Below are 17,846 nucleotides of genomic sequence, written 5' to 3' on the forward strand. Positions count from 1 at the left end.
CAAAACAGAAATAGTAGCTCTCACTGAAATCAGCTCCTGTGCTATATCAATGGCACCCAAATCTGGCTGTGTTGATTTGTTTCCTTCCTTACAGTCATTCGTATTCTTTTCCCTGTCTAATATGGCAGCTGGCCCATCAGCAGTTTGAACTCACCATGGAAAACTCAGAATGGCTGACCTCACCTGCTAAGTCCTGCTAGTTCTGACATAACTACCAGATTCTCTACCATTCCAGGCCAAAATCTGTGATTATTTTCTTACAACTATGTGTGTCTTTCTACATATGTTGTATCAACACTGTGCCTTCTCTTCCGCAGCAGCTCAGCTTGTCCAGTTCTCCCACATGCCGAGCCAAATCCCGTTTGTTCCTTCTTCCTCTCTCTCCTTGACCCTCAGAGCATCTTCCCGTCAGACCTCCTACAACACGTGGCATCATACCATGTTTACAGCAAACAAAGTGCAGTTACCAAGCCTCCTATCTGAATATTTGATCAAATCGCTCCCCTCTTCACGTCCCTCAGCTAACTCATCTATTATCTCATGAAGAAATCAAGCTGCCAGTCACTACATTCGAAGAATTTCTTAGCTTTCGCCCCACTACCTACCCTTGCTGAATCTCTTCTCCCCCCACATCCTCCCATCCCCAGCAGCATTGCTCCCCTCAGAGGTCTTTGTGTCGGCATCTCATCTCTTCGGTGGCCTCATAGCTTTTCTGTAAGGCTATGAAGTCACACCCTTCCATTTCTATTTATATTCAGTTTTCTGAGAAGACAGAATGCACGTCTCTGCCAGCACACTGCAACCCCCCCTTGGCCCAAGCTACAGATATTTTTCAGAAAGTCCTTAACTCACTACAAATAGTGCAAAGAAGAGACTAGAAAGAATAACATAGTCCTAAATAAGTGTTCATAGCTAAAAATGCAATGACAGTACAAACTGTGGTTATAAATTCATCTGTACTGACACAAATCAAGTGAAATGCTATTAAGATCAACAGGGGATTCACTGTTCTGGCAGGGTGAAGTCTATACAATTTGTCAGGACACCCTACTGTCCATGTTTTGGTTTATTAATTGCAAGAAAGGATCTTTGAGCACAATTTAAATCAGCAAATTCTCAAGAGGGAGGAAAGCTACGTGCATGCTAAAGTGGTCCTATATTTTAGAGGTGCAAGCACCTAAACAAGGTCTGGAATTATCCAAATAGCTGCTGTTTACACAAGACACAATTTCAGAAAACTCACAGCAGACTCATCGTTTTTTATATAAGTGCACTGCATGAAGCAAACGGTTTTCTAGAAGAATCAGAAAATTTGGCCTGAGTATTGATTGTGGTCTACAAATAGATATGGAATCCCCCGTGGCAGCAGTGGCAATTTTTCAGGAGATCACAGACTTGTGTCATCCTTCTTGTTCAACCACAAAAGTTCCTTCGAACTCACTCTGCCAAGAAATGAAACGTAGCTTTGCTAGACTTGCAGGTGACAAATGTTTCAGTATATACTGCACCTCGTCTTTGGCAAGACCACCAGAGAGAAAGAGAGATGTAAGGATCAGCTGCACAACAGCTTCTGTTTGTCCTTGTTTCTGTTCCATGATGCTGCATTGGGTTTAGCAAATTCTCTTACAGATTTGTATGTCAAGTGCTATCTTTAAATTGTATTTTTATGGCAAATGCAGGTTCTCTGTTAGCGTTGAACAAAATCAGAAAGGAACGTTTAATGATCCCCCAAACATGCTGCCTAAACAATGTAACATAAAACAGCTAGAAAGGGATATGCCACTTCTTTTTTGGGGAGGGATAACCACCACATTCTATTGAGAAATATAGTACCCAAGTCCATCTATGAACTTCCCTACAAACTTTATGAAAATCCAAGCTTTCATTTAAAGTTTGCAATACTGGTATTTGTTCAGATTTATTTTTTTCCTCATGAACTGAATTGAAAATAATAAAGTATCTTCTTTGGAGCTTTCAAACAACTCTAAAAATACATCAGCAATAGAGAGTTGCCTCCTTATATCTTAATGCTACGTTAAACTAAAGCCAAAAGTCAGCACTGATAAATGATTTACACTGGAACAATTTTCAGAAATACCAAATTAATGAAAATACTTACCTTGCAGATGCCCCATATTCCGCCAGACTCCATCTCTCCAATCCTCAATAGCATCAGCAACACAATTATACATCACTAATAAAAAAACCCCACACAATAAAAACAAAAGAGCAGAGAAAAATGAATTGCTTTTCTTTTAAAATACAACAGTGCTGTCATACTGACTGCATTAGGTATATTTTTATAATTCTATATTTAGCCTGGTGCAAACTGCTCCAAATGGTGCCCTAAAGTCCTCTTGGATGATGTTTGTGCTTGCTTCGCTGCTGATTATGCTGGTCTTGATTGCATCTGCAGAGGGCATGTTGTGCCTGTGCCTCCAGGAACATCCAGCCACAGCCTAATTAGAGCGCACCTGAAGCAGTCAGTAATCAGTAAGTAGTAACCAATGATAATTAATCAGTTATCAGCTATTGTAACCATTTGTTTTCAGTTTAAATATCTAACGACTGCAAATATTTATCATTCTTTATATAAATATATCCTGGCTATAATGGTCTTTGCTTACATAGCACAAACTTTCATGTTATGTGGGAAACTTCCTCAACAGAAGTTGTATGAAATCTCTGAGACTCACAGTCACTGTTAAATACTCTAGATGGGAAGACACCATTCCTTAAAAAAAAAAATATGGATGCATAACCTACTTCTAAGAGGACAGAAGAGACACTCATCCTATACATCCATGTTCAGTGCATGTATTTATAACTGTATTTACTAGATAGGCAGATAGGAGACAGATGCTTAATTATGCCACACCCCTTTAATTAATCCTTAATCATTGACTCACATCTACTGAATGTCCCCCAAGTGTTATTTTTTCCACAACATTTACCTTAGCGTATATTTCAACATGTACTGTTCATTTTCTGACTTCAGAGAGGATGTGGTTATGGTTTGACAGAAAGGAAGCTTTGCTGTAGATGGGAAGATAAAGCTCAAAGCACCTACGCTGCCTTGTGAACACTTTTTTTTTTTTTTTTTGATTAACTGCCTTCCTTCTTCTGTTTCTTTCTTGGATGGGCACTCAGCGCGTAGGACAGGCATCCCATGTCCTGGGAGGCAACCGTTCTTGGCTCAGCCATGAATAACTGTGTACTCCTGGAGGAACTGCTGATCAAAAAATCCCAGCAGAAGAGAAGAACTTCACCCTCCAACTTTAAAGTGCGCTTCTTTGTCTTAACCAAATCCAAGCTGGCTTACTATGAACATCGCCATGGGGTACGTCAGCCATTTTCTTTCTCATAATAGAGTAGTGGAGGGAAGGATGCTAATGGAAGGAAGGATGATCTTGGTTGAATTTTATTAACTTGACTTTTCCGGTCCTTGCTACAGCACCATTCATTGATAATTGCAAAGTGGTCAAATGGGTCATTGAGAGCTTCTGATCAGTGGGCTTCTGGTGCGCATGGAGGAATAAGACTCCTTTGCAATTTATTGAAAGGGTCTAGTTTTGTTGTAGGAATGTAGCTGCTATAACCGGTGTGTGTAACAGTTGTGTGAGCCTGTGCCCGGTGGTTCACACGGGTACGGGGGTGACCTGGAGTGGCGTATTGCAAAGATCACGAGTGTAACCTAATGACATCTGTGAAAAAAATCATCCACAGATCTCACCCTCTCATTCTTTTCTTCTGGGCAGCAGCCTGATGGCTGGTAGGAGACCAGTCCTGCATTTTAAAATAAATTCATCTGCCATGTGTAACATGTCTAGTCTTTGGAGTTAGCTTCAGAAGGGATGCGATGATGAGATCCATGCTCAGACTAGACATTGTTTCCCCAAGCTTGCATTTCCCTGATTTGCTAAATATGAAGAAAATTAGAAGACAATCTGTGCGCCCCATTGTGCTGAGTGTTCTAGGGAAGTGAGAATTATTTCCTTCTTCTACTTAGCTGGATGTTTGCTGAGCCTCATTACAGTTGTAAATAATATTGCTTGTTTTCCAACAGTCACTGAACATGCTGCTAATCCATTATGTTTAGGCACTGTTACTGTGGCAGAGCAGAGCTGGGGATCGTGCTGCTTTGCTCTCCAGCACCAGCAACTTCAGACCACCTGATCTTGCTCAGTTGCAGAAAATTAAGTTAAAATTGAACCCAACAAAAAAAGCAAAGTATGATGTGCCCTTGTATTTTATCATAACCTGCTTGAGGTTGGATACCAGCTTTAAGGGTTAATATTCATTTTTACTTGCAAGTTATTTCTCTGAAATACGCCCAAATAAATGTTTTTCTTGCTTTTATTTTATAGTCCATGTTTCTCTTACTGCCATGTTTAAATAGGATAGTATTTATTGCTACATACTATGTCCATATTTGGTTTGAGACTATTTGTCTGCTCTCCAAACTACCTTCTAAATGCCATTATTTTAAGATTTTAAATTCCATTATAACTATTCCACTTAATTATACTGGGTTAAATTTTCAAAAGCACCTAGGTGATTCTGCTGTATATATTTAGAAAAATCTTCATAACTAGTTTTCTTTGGTGCTTCCCGAGTCTTGGTGAACTTGAGATGAATTCAACATACACTTTGTCCAGAGACTTTTGCGGAATTGCAGTAGGTGTCTGTCAGCATCTTTAGACACTGAAATAGTTTGGAAAATCTGACTTGGTGACTTTCAGTGGGGCATAGATTTCATACACTATGTGAATGTCTCTGGAAACTTTCTTCTCTAGTCTTCCTAAAGGTCAATTACACAAGATGAGGGTTTGGTATATTATCTACTTCATGTTCTATATTATGTGTTCTAAACATTGCACATATTATATATGTGTAGACATGTACATGTAAACACGCATGTAGCTTTAGGCCCTTATACACATTTGAGGGATGGTGGCTATATCCATAATTACAGGGCTGATTTTCCATGAAACTCTGATTATTTTCTGACACAAACTGTCAAAATCAGGTGGTTACATGAGCAGAACTTGGCACAAAACTGAGAGAAAAGAGTTTGTCCTGTGAAATACTCCCAGAACTGATCCTCTGGCTCTTCAGTAATCTTCCCCAAGATGAGTCCATCCTGGTGAGACCTTCACGTGCTCAGGTCGTTGCTGTCCTGGAGAGGAAAGCTTTGGGCAACCCATGTAGGCACCATCTTCTTTTGTGCTGGGAATGGAGTGAACCCCTGGCAATTGAGTTCACAGCTAATGAAGGGAAAATTACAGTATGGGTCCAAGACATGGGCTATGCCCATCCCCATGAGTGAACCAGGAGCAGGGAGCATACACAGGCGTCGAAACCGATGGTCTGCAGTGCTCATTCTGTAGCACAGCCCTGGCACAGGTTTGCCTCTGCTCCACAGGGACCCTCTTAGATCATCCGTGGGGGGCTGGCAGGGGTTAGCACCGGCTGTCACCACTGCCAGCAGGCAGTTTGCAGATTGTCCCCCTGCTCTGGAGGTTTAGAGCAGAGTGGTAGGGACATCACTGCTCTCTGCCAGCTGGCTGCAGTCATGGGGAGCATCCTCAGGCATGCGTGTGGCACCATATAGGTGGGGCCATCAACTGTCTGGGCTTTTAACGTATGTATTTGTCAAGGGAGATCTCTATGGATGTTTGCTACAAGTTTTCAATGAGTTTCTTTAAGAACCCCTCACCAGTCTGCCCAGTGGCTTTCTGTACGCAGAGTTCAACACCATACAGCACCCACCTCCCCGCTCCCCAGTCAGTCACAACAACAGTCAGTAACAACAGCCTGAGCACAAAGTCAGGCAAAACAACTAGCAAACTGCTTAACAGTTTGAGAAACCCCCGTTTTCAGTTGGGTGGCTTAAAGTAAAGCATACGCTTACCTGTTAAGCCCGGGTTTACATGTTTTGCCTGTATTTGACAGGGTTTAGCACCCAGTCCCTTTCTCTGCATTTTGAGATCATGAATATAAAAAGATGTTGAAGAGTTTATTGTAGCAGTCCAAAATAAGGAAATAACCAGGTCAAAGGGGCACAGGGATAATTCTGTAAATGTCACTAAAAACTGTCAAGACAACCAACACCATAAAGGGAAATTTTTGCAATAACCGTAATGGCATTTTCATCATGACAGCCATAGCTAGAGAGAAAGCACTGTTCTTCTCAGGAGCCAACCACACAATCGCCGTTAATGTTAATGGACGATATTTACATATCTCATTAGGAGAATGAGCCCCCAATAACTGAGAACAATAAGAAGCTGTGTTTTCTGGAATTCATTATGTAGTGCACAATGCAGGGCTGTCTTGACATAAAGCAAAGCCCTGATACCAGGCACATGTATTCAGCCCCCGTCTCTACTAAAGTACATCAGAAATGCATTTATTATAACATGCAAATCAATACCATGGGCAAAAATTCTTCACTTCCAGGGGCTGATTTTGTAGCTACTGTACATGGGAGTAAACAAGCACATGGGAGTGATCATTTTAACTATTTCAATGCGTTTGATCCTCACGAGAATAACCAATAATGCAGGCACCATGTGTTACTTTCAGAGTCCCCGTACACTTGCAGTACTGTGAAAGAAGCAGGCAAGTGAACCCCTTTGGAGAGGTGTCTAGGACAGAGTTTCAAATGTCTTAGCAAAAACACTTAAACTGGTGACTTCATCCCATTCACCTGTTCACATCGTCCTTCACCTATATCCCATTCACCTAACGGCTTATGGTGTTCAGCAAATGCTTCAGGTTAGCAGGCAGCAGAGGGAAGAGAGGTAATATTTCGGACACTAAGTAGATGTTCTTGCATAGTCTTCATTATGTCACATTCCTACCTGGGCAGGGACAGCCAGAAACTAGCATCTCTCCCCGTATTTCAATTAGCTGTAGTCTAAAAGTGTCACAGATGTCTAAGGCTGATGCCATGCTTAGTGAATAGGCCACTGTCTTCTGGGCTGGTACCACACTAATTACATGATCTCTGCATCAGAGCTGCTCGTCTTGGCATAGCTCAGACCTGCAGGGACTTCTTGAGTCTGTCTGTGTCAACTACAAAGTGCTCCATGTCCCTACACTACCGTTTTCCCTCTTCAAAAATAGGCATCTTGTCCTATACAGGCATTCTGAGAAGTGTTTCAGGATGGCGAGACGTGCACCTAACACCTGGGAAGTTCAGGCACATGAATATTTTTAAATTTTGTATCTTCATGCACTCATGGGCTATTACTAATCCAGCTTTTAAAGGCAGCAGTGAAAGGCGCACACAGAAAGGGCCTGGGTTCCCTTTTCATTGACATCAGCGCTGTTCTTCCTACACTGGTCAGATGCTTAGGAGGTCACATAGCATGAGGCAGCCTTGTCTTGGGCTCTTTCATTCAGATCTTTGCTATTCAGATATAAAGATGGCACTTTAGCATGTGTTGAAATTTGCTTTCAGTCTCTTGTTCCAGGAGGACAAAGGAAGAAGTAAGTTGGCTGAAAAGCCTTTTATCAGCATCCTAAAAATGCTTCAGCTGCTTCTGTTGCATTATTTGCACACCGAGTTACTTGCATCGGTCCAGCTACCCACAGTAACAAAAGCAGCGTTTTGCTCCCCCGAGCCGGCAGTCCATTTTACCTTGATTATTCTACACAGAATCCAACTTGTCCATCCTGCCCTGCAAGGACTTCCCCCCAACTCCAACCCCCACCCACCCCCCACCACCCACCCAGGACTCTAATGTAAACAGACTAAAACTTTTCTTCTAAAAATCTCCATTTTGATGTTCCTATTAATTAGAGTGACTATTCATACCATTTCTCGTTGCTTTGGGTATTCTGAAGACCTTAACAGTCATGAAGCTATAATCCTCATCTAAAGTGAATTTAATTATGGTTTTAAAGACTGCCTTCCAAATGCATATCTGAGTAGATACATCATTCTTCATGACTTGTCGTGTATTTATTAACAAGTTCTGTTTGCTTGCCAGAATTTGCAATACCATCTGTCTTCTGATGCATATCTCCAACTAATTTATTAATAATACTCATATCACCCACAAAGAAGTCAGGCTTGACATCTGTCTACATCGCAGCTGTTTCAATGAATTTTTATATAATGAAATAAATACAACCTTAAATAAGGTGGAGACAATGTACAAGCCTGTGCCTAATGAATCCTTTAGGACACCTCTGTGAATTTAAAATGGATATTTTTAATACTCTGAATTGTATTATTTGAGTTGAGAGAGGATTAAGTTCATGTTGTTTGCCACAATGAGCCTCATTTCTATTGGGAAATCTCATAATCATGGTAATACTTGGTTGGGTGGCACTTCTAAATTCAGTTTAGTCGGGCTTCGTGCACGGGGCCAGCATTAGGTCAACGCTCGGAGCAGGACTATCGCCAACACTAGAACAAGTCAGCGGTAGCATTGACTCGCCACTGCTTGAAATCCAAGGACAGAGATTTCACATCTTTGGGCAACCCGTTCCGCTGCATCTTATCAAATGTTTTTGTGGATATTTACAAAGTTCCCGTCTCTTGCAATTCCCATTCACGACCTGCGGCATGATTCAGGGTGGTGATATTGCCTAGGCAAGATTGCTTGAAGCAAAATGTTGGCAGTTCTGTGTCTGGTGTCTGTGGCCTTTCTAACTCTACAAATGTGTGGCAGAGTCTGGTAATAAAAGTAGCTTCTTTTTGTTGGAATAACAAACTTTATCTTCCAGGATTTGATTATAATTATTTAATTTTTGCACTTTCTGTGCATACCCAGTTCTACTCCTACTTTTTGCCTGTTTATTGTTCTTTAATCTTTCAAGAATGTTTTACAATTACTTTGAGCAATGTCTTCCCAACAAATGTCAGATAATTCCATTTTCTCTAAGTTACAAAGCACAAATCTTTCTTCTGTCAGAGAACACTAAGGACGCGGCAGAATCTTCAACCCGTGTTTTCATTTATATCTTTAAGAAGGAAGGAATTTCTCTGAACGTGAATATACTGCAATAAAATCAAGATTCCCTAACGGTTAGCTTTTATTAGACTTTTCTACTCTGGCCATCTTTGTTTCCAGTGACTGCCTTTGCTTTATATTGCAATCAACATTGCCACTGATGTTGTTGCAATGCCTGCAGGAGCTCTTGGCTAAGTGTGCAATGTCTGAGGTCGGGCTCATCTAACACAATTCAATGCACTCTGCATCAAGGGGGTGCCCACCTCTGAAACACCTTCGTGAAAATAGCTGTAAAACAAATTTATTAATTTTCTTAATTGAAGCAGGAGGACAAAATAGTCATGATAGGCATGTAAGCCAAGCAGCCACATTTAAAGATTTAAATATCAGATATAACAAGGTATTTAGAGGTATTAAAATATAACATAACAGTCAGAGTACTACAGAAAATCCTAATATTATCAATTATCACCTCTTTCCAATTTTCCTTGAGAGCACTTAGTATTGGTAGGAAATGCAAAATCCTTTACAACTTTCCTTTAAGAGTCAAATTGCTCAGTTCAGGTTTTTAATTTAATTTTTCGAAATTTTAGGTTGTTTTATGTCTCATAAAACCTCAAACTATCAGTGTTCCCAATGAGAAAACTCCCCAAATACTGGATGATGCTAGTATTCAGGCAAAGTTTCTGTGAATCCAGCAATCAACAGTTCTTAATATCCTAACTATTAATAATAAAAACAGCACATACCACAGTGTATAGATAAGGGATATGATAAGAGATAGAAAGTAATTGTATCAACGCAGTGTTCAAGGAGGTTCAAGTTCAGGCTCAAGTCTTTTGGTCAGTGGAAAAATACTTTAGCAGGAGAATTACCACGAAAAATAAGCCCAGTGATACCTCATAAGCTCCTAGTTACTATTTTCTGTGGTGTTCTTCATTGCCATCTCAGCACCAACACATGGCTATGAGAGACCCATACTCAGTAGCAAATAAACTGGAGATTCTGCAACACCGTAGGCATAAGCAGAATTTGGGCAGCTCAGCAGATCAAGAAATTCCTTTTCTGATTACTTCAGAAGCTCAGCAAGCCCTGAAGAAAATCATACCTGAAAGGCAGCAACATGTCACCGATTGAAAAAGATGAAGTTCAAGCCAGTTGAACTCTCTGCCGCTGGCAGGTGTTACACCTTGCACAACGGTTTTGCTTCATGGTGGCATTGATCTGTCTGCAGAGGGTCCGGCAGGTCTGTTGGAGTGCTCTGCTCATGGACCCACTTATTTCCTACCAGTGGTTAGACCTGTCATTACGTCTCTTGCCTTGAAGCCGTGTTGTCCATAAAATGATGGTTTAATAGCTCGAGCAGAGACACTGTATGGTGATGGTAAATATTTTCTAATGGAGTTACGTGGAGAGAAATCAGAGCAAGCAATGGACATATATACCTTCATTGTTCCTAGAGCTTAATTTAAGCACATGAGAGTATAAAGGTGTGCTCGTAGATCACGTCAGCAGTCCATGAGCCAAGTGGCCTGTCTCCAGGAGTGGTCAGTACATGCTGTTTAGAGTAAAACTACAAAAATAACCTCAAATGTTCTCCTGAAAGCTGATAGGGAATATCTTGGAGGATGTGACCATACAAACTTAGACCTTATTTAGACTTCTGAAGCTCAGAGGCAGCTCTGTGAGAGACTCTTCAGCTTTAAATAACTTTTTCAATCACTATGAAATCAGCCTAAACTATCGTGAAGACAGCATTTTTACGATGGGATTTGTTGGGGTTTTATCATCTTACGCCAGCCTGAGCTCATTGCTCTCAGGTGCTACCAGAGAACGTGCGCTGAGCCGGGAGCAGCCCATGCCGATTCCCAGCTGTCACCATGTCCCTTTGCTGTTCAGAGCTGGGAGAATATTTAAAATTGGTTACTGTGCTCTTAATAGCAGCATCATAAAATTGTCACTTTGTTACTTAAGACATCCCCCTGTGGGCATTCAGCTACAGCTGCGGGCTCTGGGAACACAAGAGCCCTCTCTGTTTTCACTTCTGTTCACTCTTAGCCCTAATCAGCTGAGTGGAAAGGATTTCTGCATTTATTTTTGTATTTTTTTCCCCCCCTGTCCTGTTGCTGCCTGTGTATCAACACTGCAGGTGTTCCTGGTCCTAAAAGCAGTGGGGTTGCAGAGGCACGGCTGACGGTACAGCTTAGACTCCATAGTCTTCGTGACAGGTGATAACATAAATGAAAGGGGAAAAAAGTGTGAAGATCCCAGGTTGAATTTACAGCACTTCAGTAAATTCAGTAAATACAGCAAAGTTCAGTAAATCCACTTTCCTATATGGAAGTGCAGCCAAAGGACATCAACACAGATGGAAGCCAAGGACTGTATTACCATATTTTAGAATAGGAATTGATTTTCACAAAAAAAAAAGCCACAGAAAAGGCACACGTGAAGTTCTACCTGCATTCAAGCACTGCCCCAGGGCAGCTGCATTGCCTCTGCTCCATGAAACCAGCTCATGCCCCCTCCTGAGCCTGTTTTGACCTCTCGATCTCACCATGGTGCACGTGTCCCACGGTTTAGAAACCAGCAGGAAAAAGCTACAGATGGGAGTAATGAGATGGTTAAGTCATATTGTTGTTAATGCTAAGTTGTTGTTACTGTGTGCAGTCACTGAGTCATTAGCAAGAGTTGTGGACGGGGCCTGGAGAGCATTCACCGTGCTAGTATAAGCCCTCTGCAGAGCCACGTTAGTCCTCTTAAGGCCAGTACCTGCAGCAGATGTTGAAGGCACTGCTCCCACCAGCACAGCAGTCTCTCACTGCCTCTCCAAAAATACTTCAATGTGCATTCAAGCCTCTTTTCACAATTACATGCACTTTATCCTAGCGGCGTGCACAAGTCAAAGCTTTTGCTTTTTTTGCATTTTTTTCCCCCTGCCTGTTCCTGAGGGACTGTATATAGCATTGGGGAAAAAAAACCCAACAAAACCCTGGCTTGGTTTCACCACCTGAAGCCCACAGAGTAAGAAACACCAAAATCAGCTTCTGCCTCTGTCCAGGCTGCACACTGAGCCCAGCCGGAGCAGAGGGACAGGGAGCAAGTGGCACAGGACAAGCAGGTCATGCCAGGGGCTGAGGCTAAGTCCCCTCATTTACTTTACCACCAGTTAAGGATGGTTCCTTCTAGTCAAGACAATAAGTGAAAACAGGGAACGAAGTTTGGCTCAGGTTCTTACAAAAAACTGATGCTACAGAGAAGATCATTAAATGCTTTTGTTGACAGAAATGTTTTTGTCAGTGAGCTCAGAGAGGACTGGAATTTCCTACCTTACTCCACCACAGCTATAAATTCAGGTCAGGGAAAACGTCCAGCTGCAACTGAGGTGCAGCGGGCAAACACGGGCTCATGGGCAGATCTCATGGCAGGAGGAAGGACCCCATATCCAAGGGGGCACACAGCAGGGATACAGAGGGGACCATACTCCATCCTGCTGCGAGGCGCCTAGCTGGGCTGGGAGGAGTAGCCAGCATCGCAAAGGATGCAAACACCCAGTGACAAGGGGCAAAGCAAGCCCGGCTGCAGCCTGGAGAGCCCTTGGTGGTGATCGCTACCGAGGAGTTTGGAACCACGTGAGTCTTAATTGCTTGGTTTTCCCCTCACCAGCACAAAAGAAACAAGGTACAAGTCCTTACACAACTTCTGGACAAAGCTGCTTTATGAGACGTGGCATGTTGCCTTTCTGCCTGCCAGAAAATGCTGCCTGCTCTCTCCTCCCATGCTCCTTGAGATAATGCTCTGCCCACCCCTGCCTTACCTCTCCCTGGCTTTTGGCCTCCCTCCCTTCCCTCCGCTTCCAGCACTGGTGGCTGTTTTTTTGCTGGGGCCCTTTGGTAAATACAGTGGGGTTCAGCAAAACCTTTAAGCATCCACCAAGGGAGCTTCAGCCTAAACGTTTGCTGCAGCGCATTTGATGAATGGGCTTCGCAAATAGCAACAGCAAAGTGTTAGCCAGAAAGTGGCACATTTCTCAGACTGCACAGCCCCGTATCTTGCAAGATCTTACGACATTCGTGAAGCCGGAGGGTACAGAGTCGTGGTCGGGAAGCGTGCTCACGGCGCAGGTCTGTGTCACCTGCAGCGGCCGCTGCCAGCTCGCTGCTCTCTGGCCGTGGGCTCCACATCCCCGCTCCTTCCCCTGGTACAGACCGTGCGCTGGGCAATAGCGATTCGTTTTGGTGGGTGGCCAAGCTGTCACGGTGTGGCTGAGTAGCAGTGTTGGTGGTGAGTCTTAGCACCCGACAGATGCCAGGTGGCTCGTTCCCCAAGCAAGCACAGGGAGATACCTTCTTGTGTTGCAGAGCAGGGCTATGTCAATTGTCCCATAGCCAGCTGTCCTAGTATCTAAGGCAAATAGGGACCACTGGGGTCATCGAGTTTATGCAGTAGATACAAACTAAAGGATTAATCAGTGAAAGAGCTGCTGGAGCTGTCTGGCAAGAGGATGTGAAATACCAAAGATGAAGGCGTTCAGAGCTGTTAGCTCTCCTTCCCAGAATTGCCATATTGCAAGTAACGGACCAAAAGGAATCGAGCAGGACAGACAATCTGCAGCACACTGTACTTCTCGTGAGGCGGCGGTGTGCCTCGGTTATCTTTCTACACACATTTCACAGTAAGACCACTGCTGTTTTTTCTGACCGACCAGCTAAAACATCTACTTAATTATACTCCAGGCAGACTGAAAACAAATGAAGATCTGTCAGCAAGTTTTGTCTCGCCCTTTTAGGAACAAGTCTCCGAGGTTTTTTGGAGACCATTTTTAAGAGGCTTTTCCTCTCCACTCCCTTCCAAATGGCCCAGTTGCTTTTGTTGGATTAAAGTGCAGTCAAGCATCACAAAAGCAGGGATATGTTTAGTTTCCAGCCCAGTTTCTGGGTAATGCCGGGTTTGTGAGTGGTAATTCCAGTTGTTTGTGCTGCTAGAGGACTGTAATTGTTTTCTATCAACCAAGTCCCATCTGCTGAGGATCTGCGGCACTGCAATGGCTGTGAGATGCACCCTGACATTGCACTGCAACATGAGATTATGAGGAGGTTCCGTTGCCAAATTGTGTGATTAAAAAGAGCACAGTAGGTGATGAGAGCTGAAAGGTGACTGCAGAAAGCTCCTTGGGGAGGCTGGACCCTGTCTTTCAGTAGAATCCAGAAAGGTATCAACTAAAACTAGTCTGCAGTGAAAAAGCATAGCGTGACTGGCACAGCATCGCTTCCTAAAGCCTCAGAGGAGAAGTACATGTGGTTAAGCCCTGGGACTTCAAAGGAGTAAGATGAAGGAGGGTTCAATTCTAGCAAAATTGAAGGGTTTTATAGGAAATAAATGGCTTTACGTCTCATCAAAAGGGTAGAAGTCCCAGGGGCAGAACAAATGATAGAGGATGTTGTGGAGAAGAGACAAAGCTGGAAGAAGAAGTGAATTGACAGGAATGAAAGAAAATAGATGGTGAAAATAGGGTGCAGTAAGGCTTTTAACGCTTGGGAATACTCTTGATAGTTAATTGGTATTTACATTTCGGGGTGCTTTATGGCCTTGGGTTTACTGATATGAAAAATCCCACTCCACCCCATAGAGCTACATAGGAGATGTTGTCGACAGGAGACATTCCTGGGAGCAAACCCAGAGGCACTGGTTAAACTGCAAGCAAATGCAAATACAAAAACCCAATACAACAGCAAAGTCCAGCAAAAGCAATGTGAGACCACACAGTAGTCATTTCCCTCTTTGTCCTCAAGTCCAAGTATACAAAGGCAAAATACCCAGCCCGTTTGTGCAAGAATGAGGTCTGAGGAGCCCTGGGGTCTCTCAGTTTTGGGGCTGCTTGACAGTACACTGTGGCAAACTTCACCCCATCTCCAGTGGCATCAGCTGCTTCCCTGTTTTAGGCTATATTTAGTAATGAAAGGAGCAAGGGAGCAGCAGGGAGAGTTGGCACAGCAGTGGGGACAACCACTGCCAGCAGGGCAGAGCTGCAGGGTCATGGTGACATAGGGAGCAAGGGGCAAGAGGATCTGGAGGGTGAAGGACTCAAAGGGTTGCGCTGGGGGTCCAAGGGAGGGCGAGTGTTGCTGAAGTCTTACTGTATCTCTGATAACCTGTGGCAAGTACAGCTCGGTCACCAAAGTTCACGCTCTCTCCCCTTGACAGTTGCCTGTGTTTGAAAAACAGAAGCTTTTGCAGTGTTGTTGGAGTTCTTAAATCTCACCCATTTCCGCCACCTTGTCACAAAGCTGGGCTGGGAGACAGCTAGTGTTTAATTCCTACTGAAAATGAATCAAAACAGGAAACCAGTTTGCCTCCGAAGAGCAAATGCATTTGTAGTGAATCTCTCCGAAGCCTGCACCAGATACCAAGCCTCAGCTCAGCTCCCATCCGCCACGTGCCCGCATCCCTCTCATCCTGCTCCTGCAGAAGCTCAGTGCCACTTGCCAAGGAGCTATGGGGCAAAGATTCAGGGGGAAATCGAGTATGCCGAGGTAGCTAGGATGCTTGAATATCTGTTCTTTTCTTACCCTTTCCTAACTGCCCGTACTGTTATCTAGTGGCGTGGTTTAACCCCAGCCATCAACTGAGTACCACGCAGCTGCTTGCTCACTCCCCCTGCCTCCCAAAGGGATGGGGAAGAGTTTTGGGAAAAAGGTAGAACTCATCAGTTGAGATAAGAAGAATTTAATAATTAAAATATTACATTATGATAATCAATAATAATCATTGTAATCGGAGGGAGAAGAGGTATAAAATCCAAAAGTGAAAAAAGCCAAGTGATGCACAACACAGTGGGGCACTACCTGCTGAGCGATGCCCAGCCAGACCCCCCAGTTCCTATACTCAGCATCATGTTCTCTGGTGTGGAATATCCCTTGGGCCAGTTCGGGTCACCTGTCCTGGCTGTGTCCCCTCCCAGTCTCCTGTGCCACTCCATCCCTCTGGCTGGCAGAAAGAAAAGAAGAAATTGAAAAGTCCTTGACTTAGTATAAACATTACCCAGCAACAACTAAAAAGATCAGTGTGTTATCAATATTATTTTCATGCTAAATTCAAAACACAGCATTGTACCAGCTACTGAGGAGAAAAGCCAAAACAAGGACATCTAGGTATCTGGTATATGATGAATAATAACACAGAAGAGGCTGCCAGAAACCAAAAACTGGTCAGGATATTTTTGAAGGTATTATTTATTTCAAAATTTCCTGTTATTTTTTTCTTAGCTAAAACCCCAGACAGAACAAAAACAGAGAAGTGTTTTGTTTCTTGGAAAATAGACGCAGTAAAAAAGTTACATTTTAGATAAAATGGATAGTTCTGAAATTCTCAGTAATTGAATAAAATATTTATTCTTTTATAGCTTTTCAGTGTGAAACTGGGGTGTTAGTAAATTGAACGTTTGATGAAAAGAGTTCTTTTTGGTTAAAAGAACATTCTATTATTCATAAAAGAACATGGAAGAAAAAAGTAAAACCTGAATTTCAACCAGAGGTTTTGACTGGTTCGCTAAGAATCCATGTGCTGAGTTGAAATATATGTACGTGCATATATGTGTGTGTTTGTGCAACCCATATAGCAGTGCCAGATATGAGAATGATTCTTTATCATTTTAAATGTCTCACATTATCAGTTAATTTGCTTCTACTCCATTCAAATTAAATCTCCCTTGGACACAACAGTCTTGTCTAATTATTCACTTAATCCACAGTCATTAGCATTAACCAAGTGCTTTTCTCTTTTAGAAAAAAAGGACTTTGAAGGGTTCTGTGGAACTTTCCAGGATTAAATGTGTGGAAATCGTGAAAAGTGACATCATCATTCCCTGTCAGTATAAATATCCTTTCCAGGTGAGTCTGTCTGCAGGCCATACTGATAGAGATATCACTTAATTTCCCATTTCAATAAAATTCTCCCTCACAGTGCGGTCATCATTGTACACAACATCAAGGCAAATAACAACAAAGGAAGAAAAAAGAGAGCCAGGTTTGCAATGAACTGGGGAGTCAGAGACTGAGTGTTACTACAAGATCCATAAACTCTTCCACTCATTGGTTTTAAATTGGAAAGGATCATTAGATCTTCTAATCCCATCCCTTGTTTAACAGAATATTCAGCTGTCCCACTAACTCATGGTTCAGGGAATGCCCGTCTTTCGCTGGGGGAATCCACCCAGGGTTTTAGCCAATTTACCTTTTTACAAATGTACACAATTTTCTGCGTGGTGCTGAAACTGAGCCCGTCCAGCGGCCCTTGCACCAGGAGCTGGTGAGTGTGATGCACCAGGGGCCCCGCTGCAGGCCAGGGGAGGGGGGGCTTCTAGGGATGAGATTGCTTAACCACCAAGAGGCGGACAGTGCTAGCTCTAGGACGAGGAACACATTGTCTAGTGTTAATTACTGATACATATGGGACACATTTACATTGGCATGTAAACATAAATGCCACAGAATATTTGCTCAGTTATTGCAACACAAATTTCCCGTTTATTATGTTATTCTCTATGCTGCCATTTATCAGAATTTTATCATATTGCTGACAGTATTTCTCCTACTAATTATGGTGTATGGACTTCAGCAAATACAGGGCCATCTCTGTTCACAGATGGCTTTAATTATGAATTATCTGGGCTCAGATTTGCAGATAAACATTAATGATTGTGACCACATACACAAAATTGTTTAAAAAGATAGATGACTTCATAAAAAGAAAAAAGACAACCATAAAGCAAGATTTCTTTCTTTTTCTTCCCACCCTCCCATTCTTGTTATCTCAAAACCAGTACCAGGCTTGGCTTGGTACTGTCATTCTGATAAATCATGAAGTAGCTTGTAGATT

At 42.8% G+C, this 17,846-nt stretch overlaps 1 protein-coding gene across 1 annotated transcript in view; it reads left to right on the forward strand.

Moving 5' to 3' along the window:
- Positions 1–3,151: 3,151 nt before the first annotated feature.
- ITK (IL2 inducible T cell kinase) overlaps positions 3,152–17,846 on the forward strand; it is a 31,438-nt gene continuing 16,743 nt past the window's right edge. Inside the window, exons 1-2 of the mRNA XM_037398598.1 lie at positions 3,152–3,340; positions 16,754–16,858. Of these exons, the coding sequence (XP_037254495.1) occupies positions 3,170–3,340; positions 16,754–16,858 (276 nt within the window). The 5' untranslated portion in view covers positions 3,152–3,169. The remainder of the gene's footprint in view (positions 3,341–16,753; positions 16,859–17,846) is intronic.

Source organism: Falco rusticolus, chromosome 8 (genome assembly GCF_015220075.1).
Source record: "Falco rusticolus isolate bFalRus1 chromosome 8, bFalRus1.pri, whole genome shotgun sequence".
Taxonomy (NCBI): Eukaryota; Metazoa; Chordata; class Aves; order Falconiformes; family Falconidae; genus Falco; species Falco rusticolus.